This window comes from Ahaetulla prasina, chromosome 3 (assembly GCF_028640845.1).
Source record: "Ahaetulla prasina isolate Xishuangbanna chromosome 3, ASM2864084v1, whole genome shotgun sequence".
Classification (NCBI taxonomy): Eukaryota; Metazoa; Chordata; class Lepidosauria; order Squamata; family Colubridae; genus Ahaetulla; species Ahaetulla prasina.
The window spans coordinates 206,514,294-206,526,759 of NC_080541.1; the positions used below are offsets into that span (position 1 = coordinate 206,514,294).

General features: G+C 39.2%; 1 protein-coding gene across 15 annotated transcripts in view; it reads right to left on the reverse strand.

Moving 5' to 3' along the window:
- Positions 1-12,466, reverse strand: part of NFATC2 (nuclear factor of activated T cells 2) — a 233,824-nt gene that overhangs the window by 39,229 nt on the left and 182,129 nt on the right. For 4 of the 15 annotated variants that reach the window (XM_058175788.1, XM_058175787.1, XM_058175797.1 and 1 more), the window contains one exon: positions 4,327-4,415. The exons of 10 other annotated variants lie outside the window; for them this stretch is intronic. In XM_058175788.1, coding sequence (XP_058031771.1) covers positions 4,372-4,415 — 44 coding nt within the window. In that variant the 3' untranslated portion in view covers positions 4,327-4,371. Of the gene's footprint in view, positions 1-4,326; positions 4,416-12,466 lie in introns of those variants that run through there. One more of the 15 variants, XM_058175800.1, reaches the window with a different exon arrangement.

The following is a 12,466-nucleotide window of genomic DNA, read 5'->3' on the forward strand; positions in this document are numbered from 1 at the left end:
CAAGGCCTTATAAAGTGGTATTAACACTTCACGTGATCTTGATTCTATCCTTCTGTTTATGCAGCCTAGAACTGTGTCGGCTTTTTTTGGCAGCTGCCGCACAATGCTGGATCATGTTTTGTTTTAGCACCAGTTGTGAATGCCGCCTCTAAGTCAACTACATTTCTATTTGTGTGGTTTTTGGGGTGTGTGTGAGAAATCTTGCTGTTTTTTAACCTGCTGAGCATTCATGTCAGTCTCTCCAGTGGTCTTAATATCAGATAAGGCCAAACAACTGCTCCAGACTCACTTTTTCCAATCCACTCATATTTTTATGTACTTTTGATGATTGCACAGCTGATATCTAGAGCTTATTATGACTCATTCTGCTTTTGCAACAGAGGGGAATGGGGAGATGGTGGTAAATAGTCCAAAAATTCCTGAGGCCTGAATACTGTGCTTTGATTCTTGTAAATATCTAATAAAAATGTGCCCTCTTGTAGCCAAATGGCTGGGAAGATATCCAAAAGATTAAGATAATCAGAGGTTTAGATAATGGGGAGTCCTTGTGTACATAGAATTACATTGTTGTGGGCAACAGATTCTGAAAGTGGAGGTGTACCCAAGAACAGCCTGTGTACTACAACACAGCCATAGGCACACAATTCAATCCCAGTGCCCTACATTTGTTTCGGCATTTGAATTAAAGCTGCGTTTACTTTTAGACAGAATACTTTCTGATGGAATAACTAATATCGCTTCAACCAGCACCCTGGAGAATAACCTTAATCTCTTCAATACAAGATACTGGGAATTTATATATTACAGGCTGTCCTTGACATACGGCCACAACTGACCCCAAAATTTCTATTGCTGAGTGAGACATTTGTTATGCGAGTTTTGACCCATTTTACGACCTTTCTTGCTACAGTTGTTATACGTGAATCACTGCATTATTAGTAACATGGTTAAGTGAATTTAGGTGTCCCATTGACTTTGCTTGTCAGAGGTTGCAGAAGGTGATCACATGACCCCAGGGCACTGCCACCATCAACATAAGTATGAGTCAATTTCCAAGCGCCTGGATTTTGATCACATGACCATAGGATTGCTGCAATGGTTGTTAAGTCTGAAAAATGGTCATGTCCCTTTTTTCAGCGATGTTTTAACTTCAGATGGTCACTAAATGAACTGCTGTAAGCTGAGGACTATCTATATTACCTCATTGTGATAAAAGACTTTCTCTTGGGTCGCCATAGGCGAACAGGCAGCAATATAAATTTAACAGTTTTTTTCCGAACGCCATCACTCTGCTAAACAAATAATTCCCTCAACACTGTCAATTACAACACTGTCAATTACAACACTGTAATGCACTGTAAATTGCATTACTATTATTCTTAGTCTCCTCATCATTCCTATCACCCATCCCCTCCCACTTATGACTGCATGACTGTAACTTTGTTGCTTGTATCCTTACAATTTATATTGATACTGTTTCTTGATTGCTTATTTGTACCTTATGACTATCATTAAGTGTTGTACCTTATGATTCTTGATGAATGTATCTTGTCTTTTTATGTATACTGAGAGCATATACACCTAAGACAAATTCCTTGTGTGTCCAATCACACTTGGCCAATAAAGAATTCTATTCTATTCTATTCTATTCTATTCTATTCTATTCTATTCTATTCTATTCTATTCTATTCTATTCTATTCTATTCTATTCATAAATAAATAAATCTGACTGACTTCCAGATACCTTGACCTCAGTTCCCAGAATTCTACAGCCCGATACCCATTGCATAGAATTCTGGGAGATGAAATCCATGGCTGTGAGGTTGAAAAAGAGAAAACTGCAAGGTTTAAATTGATAGAGTTCATCCTAGTCAATTATTACTGCAGAGACTGCTAAGGGTGACCCTCTTTTCTCACCATCACTAGTCAGATATTGTCATTTCCCTAAAATCTATCTGTGGTGTAGTTACCTCCCACCTTACAATAGATATTCAAAGGTATTTCACTACGAGTTATGGAAATGTGGATCTCCTCCTCTATAAACCTTCAATAAAAAATAGAAACTCAAAAGTTGGCTTGGGTTACTTAGTGGATGGCACTAAATCATTCCCAATCCAGAACAATTTCTCCTTTCCTTTGTTAGTAGTAGCAATCAGGCTTTACTTTACCATGCACCCTAAAATAAGCTACAGTAAACCGAGACTCTGAGAGACAGATACAATAATGGCAGCCAGCTGTGAATCTATCATACACTGAAAGAGGGGATATTTATTGTTGCTATTCACTTGCTAAGTCATGTCTGACACTTTATTCCCCCACAGACCATAACATACCAGCTCCCCACTCCCCCTACTGTCCTCTACTGGCTCCCTTAATTGGTCCAAATTCATGCTCATTGCTTTAATGACATGATCTAACCATCTCATTCTCGACCGTGTCCTTCTCCTGTTGCCTTTAATCTTTCCCCGCATTGAGGGAAAGACTTCCAATGAATCCTCTCTTCTCATTTGGTGCCTGTAGTTGAGCTGCAACTTCAGTATCTGTCCTCCAAAGATTAGTCAGGGTTGAGTTCCTTTAGGAATGATTGATATGATATCCTTGCAGTCCAAGGGACTCTCAAGAATCATCCCTAACAGAGGGAATATTACATAAATCCTTTTATCAAAAAGAGATTAGAAAAGGGACATATCTGAAATGCTTAAAATGCAGAGATGCAGCCAATGGTTATTTTACATTTTGGCTGCTCTTCTGCTATTCTTCTTCATATTGGAAGAATAATTTGGCTAACTCTGGATTGAGTCAAAAGTTTGGGCTCATGGATTTATTAAGGCTGTGCTTTTACTTCCCTCTAAGATTTGATGTTATTTACTGTTATTTCAGGGTCTTTAACACCTGTCTTGGGAATTATAGTGCATGACCATGAATTATAAAGTTGACTCAGCCTTCCATCCTTCCGAGGTTGGTAAAATGAAGACCCGGATTGTTGGGGGCAATATGTTGATTCTGTAAACAGCTTAGAGAGGGCTGTAAAGCATGTGAAGTGATATATAAACCTAAGTGCTATTGCTATAAAAAATTGTGGATAGGGTTCCCAAATAAGTCAAAGATTGTATTGGAAAGGGCGTAACGTTAGTGTTGATTAATCAATAATTACAAAGAATTACTGATTTGTAGACTCCCTGGGGAAAAGTCAGAATTCTAAAACAAGATCAAGTCTCTAGTCTTCGACCAAAAAAAAGAAGCTAATAGTCTTTTAAAAAGACATTCTTCTCTCTGATCTGTGCAACAGAAATGCAGATTAGAGACTCGCAAAAGCAAATTCTTTTTCTAAGTACAGACTATCACAGAACATTACTATCTGAGTGTAGATAAGGAAGAAATCCAGTGCAGAAGAGAGGTGTGCTTAGGCGTTGCAAGAGAAGAATACGTTCATTTTTGCAACAGACAATATGTAGGTGAAATGTTAGGCAAACCTCAGTTCCTAATGTCCCAAAGGTGCTTTTTTAAGAGAGCAGCTGGACGTTTTGGTTTTTCTTTGAAGGCGCTTTGCTTCTCATTCATAAATTTGTGGCACAACATAGGAGAACAAACCCATCAGAACTAGATTCAGCAGTTCATCTGCATTTAAAAGACAAAGGCCACTCTTTTGGAAACAGCAAACTCCACATTTTGCATAGAGAGGACCACTGGTTTGAAAGAGGGGTCAAAGAGGCCCCTCTGTGTCAAAATTGAACAGACAGAGGGGAAGGATACGGCATCATCTATCTCCAGTTTACAATACAGTCCTTTCAACAGTTCCAAGAAGGCTCCACACCTATTTGGACTACTCAGGTAACCCTGAGGACACACATAAACCTTAAGGTGGCCTCAATGACTCTCTAAAAAAATGCAAATGACCAGCTGCCTGCAAGGAATATAAATCCTCCCATTCCCCACCATCCAGCCAGAGCTGAAGAAGCTTCTTGGATGAGAAGCGAAATGTCTTCAAAGAAAAACCAGAAAGTCCACTTGAAAAACCACCTTTGGGACAAACATTACCTGGATGACTGAGAATCTTCATTCAGTTCCTAATCATTTAAAAACAAATACCACATTTCTTAAAAAAAAAAAAAAACTTCGACCATTTTGGAAGAAAACATGTAGCCACCATTCAACCCTACCCCAAATGCATTTTCCTTTCCCACCAAATATTAGATGTTTCTGCAATTAAATTTTCAACTGAGCAAGCAACCAAAAAGACATTTGCAGAAGACCAGCCAAGTCAAAGAAAGCTTAAGAAGAACTGAAGCTAGACAAAAGTCAGAAGGGAAAAAGAAAGTAAATTACCTGGGACTTTGTTTGCTTGGATCAAAAAAGCACAGCCTTTCTGTTTCATATAATGTTTTGTATCCAGCTAAGGTGTGTATCTATCAGCTCTGAAAAAGATTTGCAAAACCATTTTTGAGAAAGTGTAACTTTTGACCCAGTGATGAGGTCAAATGTTACAAGCTTGCTTTCCGTTTCATATCATATGCTATTTTTCTGCACATGTCTGGACTAACTGACCACCATTATCACAAATTGCTTCTGCTGCTCAGCAGGGATATAGTACCTGCTCCTAGAATTCGATTGCAGCAGGATGGAGTTATAACAAGAAGATACTAAATCGAAGTTACTAGAATGCAAATAGTGCTCTGATGGAAACATGGCCCTCAAAAGAGGCCTTTCACCCCTGGACCCTTGGAAAACATCCATCAGACTGAAGATCAATCAACAGATGAACTCTTGAAAGATTGCAAAATTTCTGGGATTTCAACTATTCTCACCTTAAGTCTAGTAATTCTAGGGGTGAGGGGAAATCTCAGGTAAGGTATTTTTTAAAAGCTAGTTTGACTTCTTTTTTTGCTTGTGTTTCAATTTGTTTGGTCGGCACCTGCACCATCAGATCGTGGTTCCTGGTGCCTTAAAAGGTTGTCAACTCCTGTAACAATGCAATGTGGCTTTCACCATGGATTGGTGGAAAATGTGTGTGATTAAAACCCAAGAATTATTTAGTACGATAATAGGTATCTTCTACCAACGATATTGGTATGAATGCCTAGGCTGGAAAATAATAGAGTTTTCAGAAGTTATGTAGTGCTTTGAAGACTGGGCCTTATACTGAATGGTATCTATCCAATAAAGAGCATCTGGCAGGAGAAGAGATTACCTTCCTTCCCTGCATCCCACTCTGCATTCTTTCAATGTCTGAAATATTAATAAAAGTAGACTGAGGCAGGGTGAGCTCCGGGTTCGGTAGGGTTCAGGCAATCCTCTAGCCAAGGATTGCCAGGGTTCAGTGAACCCCAAAATGCCACCCCTGGCTAGCCACGCCCACCCCACCCCAGCCTTCCCAGGAGTCTCCACACAGCCCGTTCATCATTCCAGGTAAGTGCAGGGGCTGCGCGGAGGGTCTGGGAGGGCAAAAAACAGGCCTACCGGTGGTTCCAAAAGTCTGGAATCAGGCTTATTTCTGGCCTCCGGAGGGCCTCTTCCCAGAGGCTCAAGGATAACCTCTGCAGCCTGGGGAGGGTGAAAAATGCCCCCCCATCATGGTGCAGGTGGCCAACTAAGCCACGCCCATCTAGCAATGGGGCAGTAAAGGATCTGAAGCCCACCTCTGGACTGAGGGAATCCATGAGGAAGGGAAAAATGGGAACAAGGAGGAATGAAAAAGAACCCTGGATGTAGATAGTGCAATGCCATAATCACATACAGTAAAGACAAATATTTAATTCACTGGATCATACACAATACGGTTATTCAACTCATAGGCCCTTAACTTGTCTCAATATTTGCTTATCTCAAGTAGGATGTATTTGCAGAGGGATTTTTCCTCCCTGGTGAGTAACTGTACCATGCATCCAAACTTTTTTCTAAAATAAAGAGTGCATCTTCAAGTTCTTTTTTTTTTTTTAATTTAATGTCACTTTCTGGGCACAGGATGTTTTGATCCCTCAATCCTTTTTTTTTCTTTTGCACTACCACTAAACTAACATCTCAGCTCTTTGGAAATGTACTGGGGCTGAAACACAATTTCCATCAAAAATGACTGACCTTGCAGTCCAATACTATCTATAATTCCCCAGTAATCCCAATTAATTGGTTAATGTTCTGCTGGTTTCATTCGCATGGCTTTTAAGATATTTATTACTTTTTATCCTAAGCAATGAAAAATCAAACAATGTATGGGTGTATGCATCATATACATCATTGCACAGCTATTCCGCTTTTCTTACCTAAAATGCAAGTGCCGAGAAATATTGCCGCACTATAAAGAAAAACTGTTGACTGAATGATCTTGTAAAATTTGATACTTTAGTAAGGAGGATTGCACAGTAAAAGCCTTGCCTGACAGTCCTCCAAATCTCCTACTTTTGAAATAAATTTGGGGCAGCATTGCATATTGCAAAAAATATGATCACTCCAAATGGCAACAGATTATGAACCTTTCGGTTCAAGACTATTTCACTCAACTATTCCTTTATTTAGATATCGCTCCAGTGTCTGCTTTTGTATTACTGGAAGGAAAATAAAAATACACTGTATGCTGTCTTTGTTGAATAAATGTTTCCAAGAAACAAGAGGGAAATTTGCAATATACAACTCATTTGGATGGAGTTGGACTTGACTTGTAGTAATTATGTGGACATCTCGCTGCAGTTTTCTTAACAAAAACATCTGCAAGGTGTTTGTTTTTTTTCAATTTTCCAGACTAGCTAAAGCACTGGAATTTCTTTATAGTTTCCCACCCAACTACTAGCTGGATCTGAGCCTTTCAGGGTTTTTTTCTTCTTTTCTTGAGATCAGCCAAGGTTGACTTGGTACTGCCACCTGCTGTGACAACTTGTGTACAAGACTGCTTTTTGTAGGGTGCTTGCAGAGAGCTGGATTTTAAAAGCTTTTCTTTTGGTCTTTGGAATGTAAAATGCAATATTATAAGAGTTCCGACTGGTGCTGGATCAAAACAGCCCAAACATTTTGTGAAATTTGGGGAGTGTGTCCAACAGACATCCTGAGAATTCGATGGCTGTTACAGTAGGATGGTGGACACTGCTGATATTCTGTACATTTCTGTATTCCCTGAGGATGGGCTGCTGCACAAGTCTGAAACTCAGAAGACTAAACCTCTGGTCCTGGTGACCGACCCAGATTGGATTCTGCACTAATAAAAAACTCCGTAGAATCTATACATGCTTGTCCCTGTTCAGGTCCTCTCTCTTTGGCAGGGATAAGGATTTTGAAATAAATTTAATACAGACCATTTCTTTATTAATTTATTAATCCAGACCATTTCTTTTTTAGACAACCTCCAAGGTCCCTTCCAACTCTGTTATTCTGTTCTGTTCTGTTCTGTTCTGTTCTATTGCATTCTACTGTACTGTATTGTACTCTACTCTACTCAGCTTAATAGTTCCTACTCTGTCTGGCCGCAGTCCTTTCCATAGACAAAAACTTGTACATCATCTACTATCTTCTGAGCCCTTAAATGGCCATCAAGAATCCAGATGTCAGCCTATAGGATAGACCAGGCAAGGAACCAAAGTCATGAAGATTAAAATTACTATTATTATAAGCAATGGTGGGATTCAGCCAGTTCACACCTATTCGGGAGAACCGGTTGTTAACTAATAACTCATTTTTGTATAGGAACTCACTGCAACTGTAATCACCTTCCTGTAATTTGCCTGCTGGATTCTAAAGCAAATACTAAGTTCCTAGAAAAGATCCACTATTGGCTTAGTTACAGAAGAGAAGGTATGTTCTGAATCAACAGTTCTGCAGAGTTATAACTCTGGAGACTGCTGGTCTTCTTGAAGTTAGAGTCTTCTTCAGTTCGCTCTCTGATCTGCCTAGCAGACTCCTATGAAAAGGGTTAACTTATCTGTCAGGCTTGGAAGCCATCTTCTCGTTGCATCTTCAGGCCTGCCACATTTACTACTGTGGGAAACTGGGAGGGGGCATTGTATGGATATGGTGATATATAGTCATAATAACATGCCTTTCGCAGAGACTCAAGGACATCTTGCCCTGCACCTGGAGGGTTTTCCCAGATGTGCCAATATGACATCTCTAATAAAATGTAGCTTTGAGGAAACTCAAGCCTTGGAGTTTTCTTTCTTTGGGGGTGTCTTTGGAACCCTGACATTATCTTTATTCTGGATCTATCACAATAATGATTCTCAGATTATCCTAGCCTTTCCCATATTAAATCTAAACTCTAATTCAGTCAGGGATGTGAAACTTGCGGCCTGCAAACCGAATGCGTCACATGCTGGCTCTGTTCCTGCCTGGTTTAGCGAAGGGGGGAAAAAGTCCCGATACATCATGTGACAATGCGAGTTTGACACCCCTCCTCTAATTTGACACTTGGTATACTAAAGTTAAAAATGCCTTGTTCACACCAGTAAATACCTTTTGAATTACAGTAATGATCCCCAGAAATGCTATCATTTCTACAAAATGATAAAAAAAAATCTGCAAAGAAAGAAAGAAAGAAAAAAAGACCACTCTAAATCAAAGAAAAGGGAACCTATGAGAGGAATAGGACAGCTTCATTGTAATTGCTAAACGCAAGAAACCTCCTTGATTCTGGAACTTAGTTAATATCTTCCTTAATGAGAGAGGCTGTGGTTTGATCTTCCAGATACTACCAGAATGAGAAGATAACTATTTCCAGATTATTTTTACAATGGCATCATTAGGCAATCCAGCTCCTACGCACTCATCTGAAGTCAAGGATTTTATCTCACAACTAAAATCTAAAAGTCTCAGAAGAATATTTTATCCTCCATGGAATTACTAAGGGAGAACAAGGACTGGGAGGTTCCAGGCCTGGCTGCCTTATCCACTAAAATTAACAACTCAGTATGTTTTCCTAGTGATTGGAGCAATGCTTTTGACTTCCCATTCCACAAAAACAAAGGAAATCAAGTGGATACTGACAAATACAGTCCCATTAGCTTCCCAAATACAGTCAGCAAGATATATGCTAAATATCTGTACTTAAATCCATTGGACAAAATTGAAAGTACTGAGGAGTAGGCAATTTAAAAGTGGACCAATCTACTGTATCCTTTACTACTGGCTGGCCCTCTTACCAGTTGGCCAAGCAATACCCGAACCCAAAGTTTCTTTCCTCATAGCCTTTGTTGATTTATTTTGTTGGAGTTATCCTTTAGTTTAATGCCAAGAGAGATATTGTGGGACAAACTAAGGGGATCCTCAGTAGAAAAAAGTGACTTCTTCTCATTAAGCCCCTTCATTTCACATCAGAAGGATGGTCAGATGTTCCTCACAGGGGCAGCTGTTTGGAGTTATTACCTCTCAGAAAGGGGTGAGGTGTAGATCTGTTCTAGTTCCTCTACTTTTTAATTTATATATTAATTTGGTAATCCAGACCCTGTCTGTCATCAGACATCTCCCTCCTCTATTAGCGAATAAAATTGTTCCAGCTCTTTTCTACCCTGTTTCCCCGAAAATAAGACCCAACTGGAAAATAAGTCCTAGAATGATTTTTCAGGTTGCTCGTAATATAAGCCCTACCCCAAAATTAATATAAGACTTGGTCTTATTTTTTTTTTATTTGCATTTATATCCCGCCCTTCTCCGGAGACTCAGGGTGGCTTACACTATGTTAGCAATATGTTAGCAATTTTCGGGGATGTTAGCAATTTTCGGGGAAGCAATTGCTATGTTAGCAATTTTCGGGGAAGCAAGCTTGAGCTCAGTGAACCGGTTGCTAAACTGGTAGGATCCCACCCCTGCTTTGGCCACTTTCTCTCCTCAGAGGAAAAACTTGTAATCAGTGTCAGAAAAATACATCTTATTATTTGCATGAAACTATCACAATATTCATAATTGTGAAACTAATAAGGATATTATTACACGGTCTTCATAACTAAGATCATCTCTCAACATTTCTATACTGTCCAAGTCTGACATTCCTGAAGCCATTCATTCTAATTTATTAGACGTATCTACGCCGTTCCAAAGATATATTACGCATGCTGCTCTACATTTAGAGATGGGCTTGGTTTCCACGAACACTAAAGCATAGTACTGCTTTTTAAATACCTGGCTAAAGTTAAATTTCTTCCCAGCACGTCCTGCCCTACTGGTTCTTAGAGACTGCCTTAATTCAACTTGATTAAAAAAAGTTACTGGCAAGCTTCACTCCATATGATTCCTGCCGCAGCATCTTCCCAATAGATTTCCAAAATGCCAAAAGTATTCTAAACCAGTGTATCGGGGACACTGATCCCAGCCTGACATGTGCAGTTTTTCCAAATGGGCACATGGCAGCTTCCTGTTATATCACAGTTATGAAATTTTTACTGGGTCTTTGTTTTGGCCAGTCTGAATCCATTGCTTTCTGTTCTCTGCTTCTGTATTTCCTAATAGAATAATTAATCAGTGGAGCAGCTTGCTTTCAGAAGTTATGGGTGCTCCATCACTAGAGGTTTTTAAGAAGAGAATTGGATAACCACTTGTCTGAAATGGAATAGGGTGAGTAAGGTGTTGGACTAGAACAGGGGTCTCCAACCTTGGCAACTTTAAGACTTGTGGACTTCTACTGCCAGAATTCCTCAGCCAGCAAAGCTGGCAAAGCTGGAGACCCTTGGACTAGAAGACCTCCAGGGTCCCTTCCAACTTTGTTATTCTGTTATTTTGTTTGTCTACTTGGGAGTTTCAAAAATACTTCCCAACACTAATATTTGGGAATTTAGTCTTTGTGGAAACAACTTAGTATGGTCCTTGAGCCACATGTTTTTTTACATGTCCTCTATAGGGAGTCATATACAATTTTTATTCATCTCATCCTGAAGAAATTCCTCTGCAGAGGACATGACTTCTATTAGTGGCTTCTCCTCTCTGACCATTATTGAGTGATTCTCTCAGATTGTCCAATATGCACCATCTGTCTCTCGTTGTGTTAGAATGTCACACCCACGCAAACCCAAACATACATGCTCATTAATTTTTATTTGTTTTATCTATACTTGACTGCTGGTCTTATGAATAGCATAAAGATTTGATTTGATCAGATCTGAATTGGCCCCATAATCCTGAAATTCCAGCACAGTGCAGTCAAACAATAGAAAAGATTTGGAACCCGAGTAAAGCCAATTTTTCCCCCTTTGTGCTCAGTGTGCAAGAGCAAATGGAACCAGCACTAGGGAACATTTTGGATATGTTGCTATTGCATTTTTGAGACATAGAACACTCATTCAAAGGTAAAAACTGAATGAATTCAAAATTGGCTATTTATATCTTTGGAGAATGCAATCTGTCACTGTCATGAATTGCATGAAATTCTTTTAAAGCCACAACAGGATTTTTCTTTCAGTCAAAAACTATTCTGAGCCACTCCGAAATATATATTCCACAAGTTGCCTCAATAAAGCTGTAGCTATAATTTGTGTTATCAAAGCCTCTTTGGACTTATCCATTATTTAGGGTCAACCTGACAATCTGTTTCGGTGAGGATGGAAAGAGAAATGAAAGGATCCTAAGTATTCTGAATACTGTGGAATATTAGCATGCAGTAGATTTCAGATTCAATGGCCAAGAGGTGTTTCAGAGTGTCCAGGCCATCTGCAATTCTTTAAAAACTAAAGTTATCTTTCCTCAGGATTAAGCTGCAGCTGTGAAAAGCAGCTTTAAGTTCAAATTTAAAAACTCACAGACTCTGGTGCACCTTTGGGTCTTAGAATTCATAGCACTGGGTAGCCTTGCTAAGTATATCTAACTTCCCCCCTTATTTCTTTTTCTAAAATGCTCACTTTTTATTTTGAGTGAACACTTTCTATTGTAATATTTGTGTTTTGCAAATGCTGATTGCCAGATGGTTTAGGTTGGAAGAACAAGTGGGTGGGGGAGGGCAGGACAAGAAAGACCATGTGTGAGTGAGTCAAGCATTTGGCTCTCCCAGATTGATTGCTGGTAAATTACAGGGAAGATATTAAATGTGTGTTTAATATTAGTTTACATATGATGGAAATCAAGAGAAATATTTCCAAATACGGTGTATTCACTCATGGGCTGAACTTCTTATAGAACAGAGATAATTCTTCTAAACTGGAGAATTCAGCTTTCCTCAGACATGCCAGAAAGAAAAATACTTTGCCTAGCTTCTCAATCCCTTCTTACAGTTCTACTACTGAATAAGGTAGATGGCTTTTCCTGAGCAGATTATGGGATGGCCTCCAAAATATTAGTGAAATGTGTGATCCCCACACTGTCTATTTTTAAAATATAGAGTTTTTTTGGTTTCCCAATACTTTTGGTAAAATCCTCACAAGTGTTGCTTCTACTGCTTCTTTCTGTTTCACATTTCTGAATTTTAGGGTTTTTTTATTACTATTTATTGTTACGCACCACATATTTTATCTTCCTTTGCTGTTAGTTGCCTTGTTTCTTGACTGTAAGAAAGGAAAGCATTGAA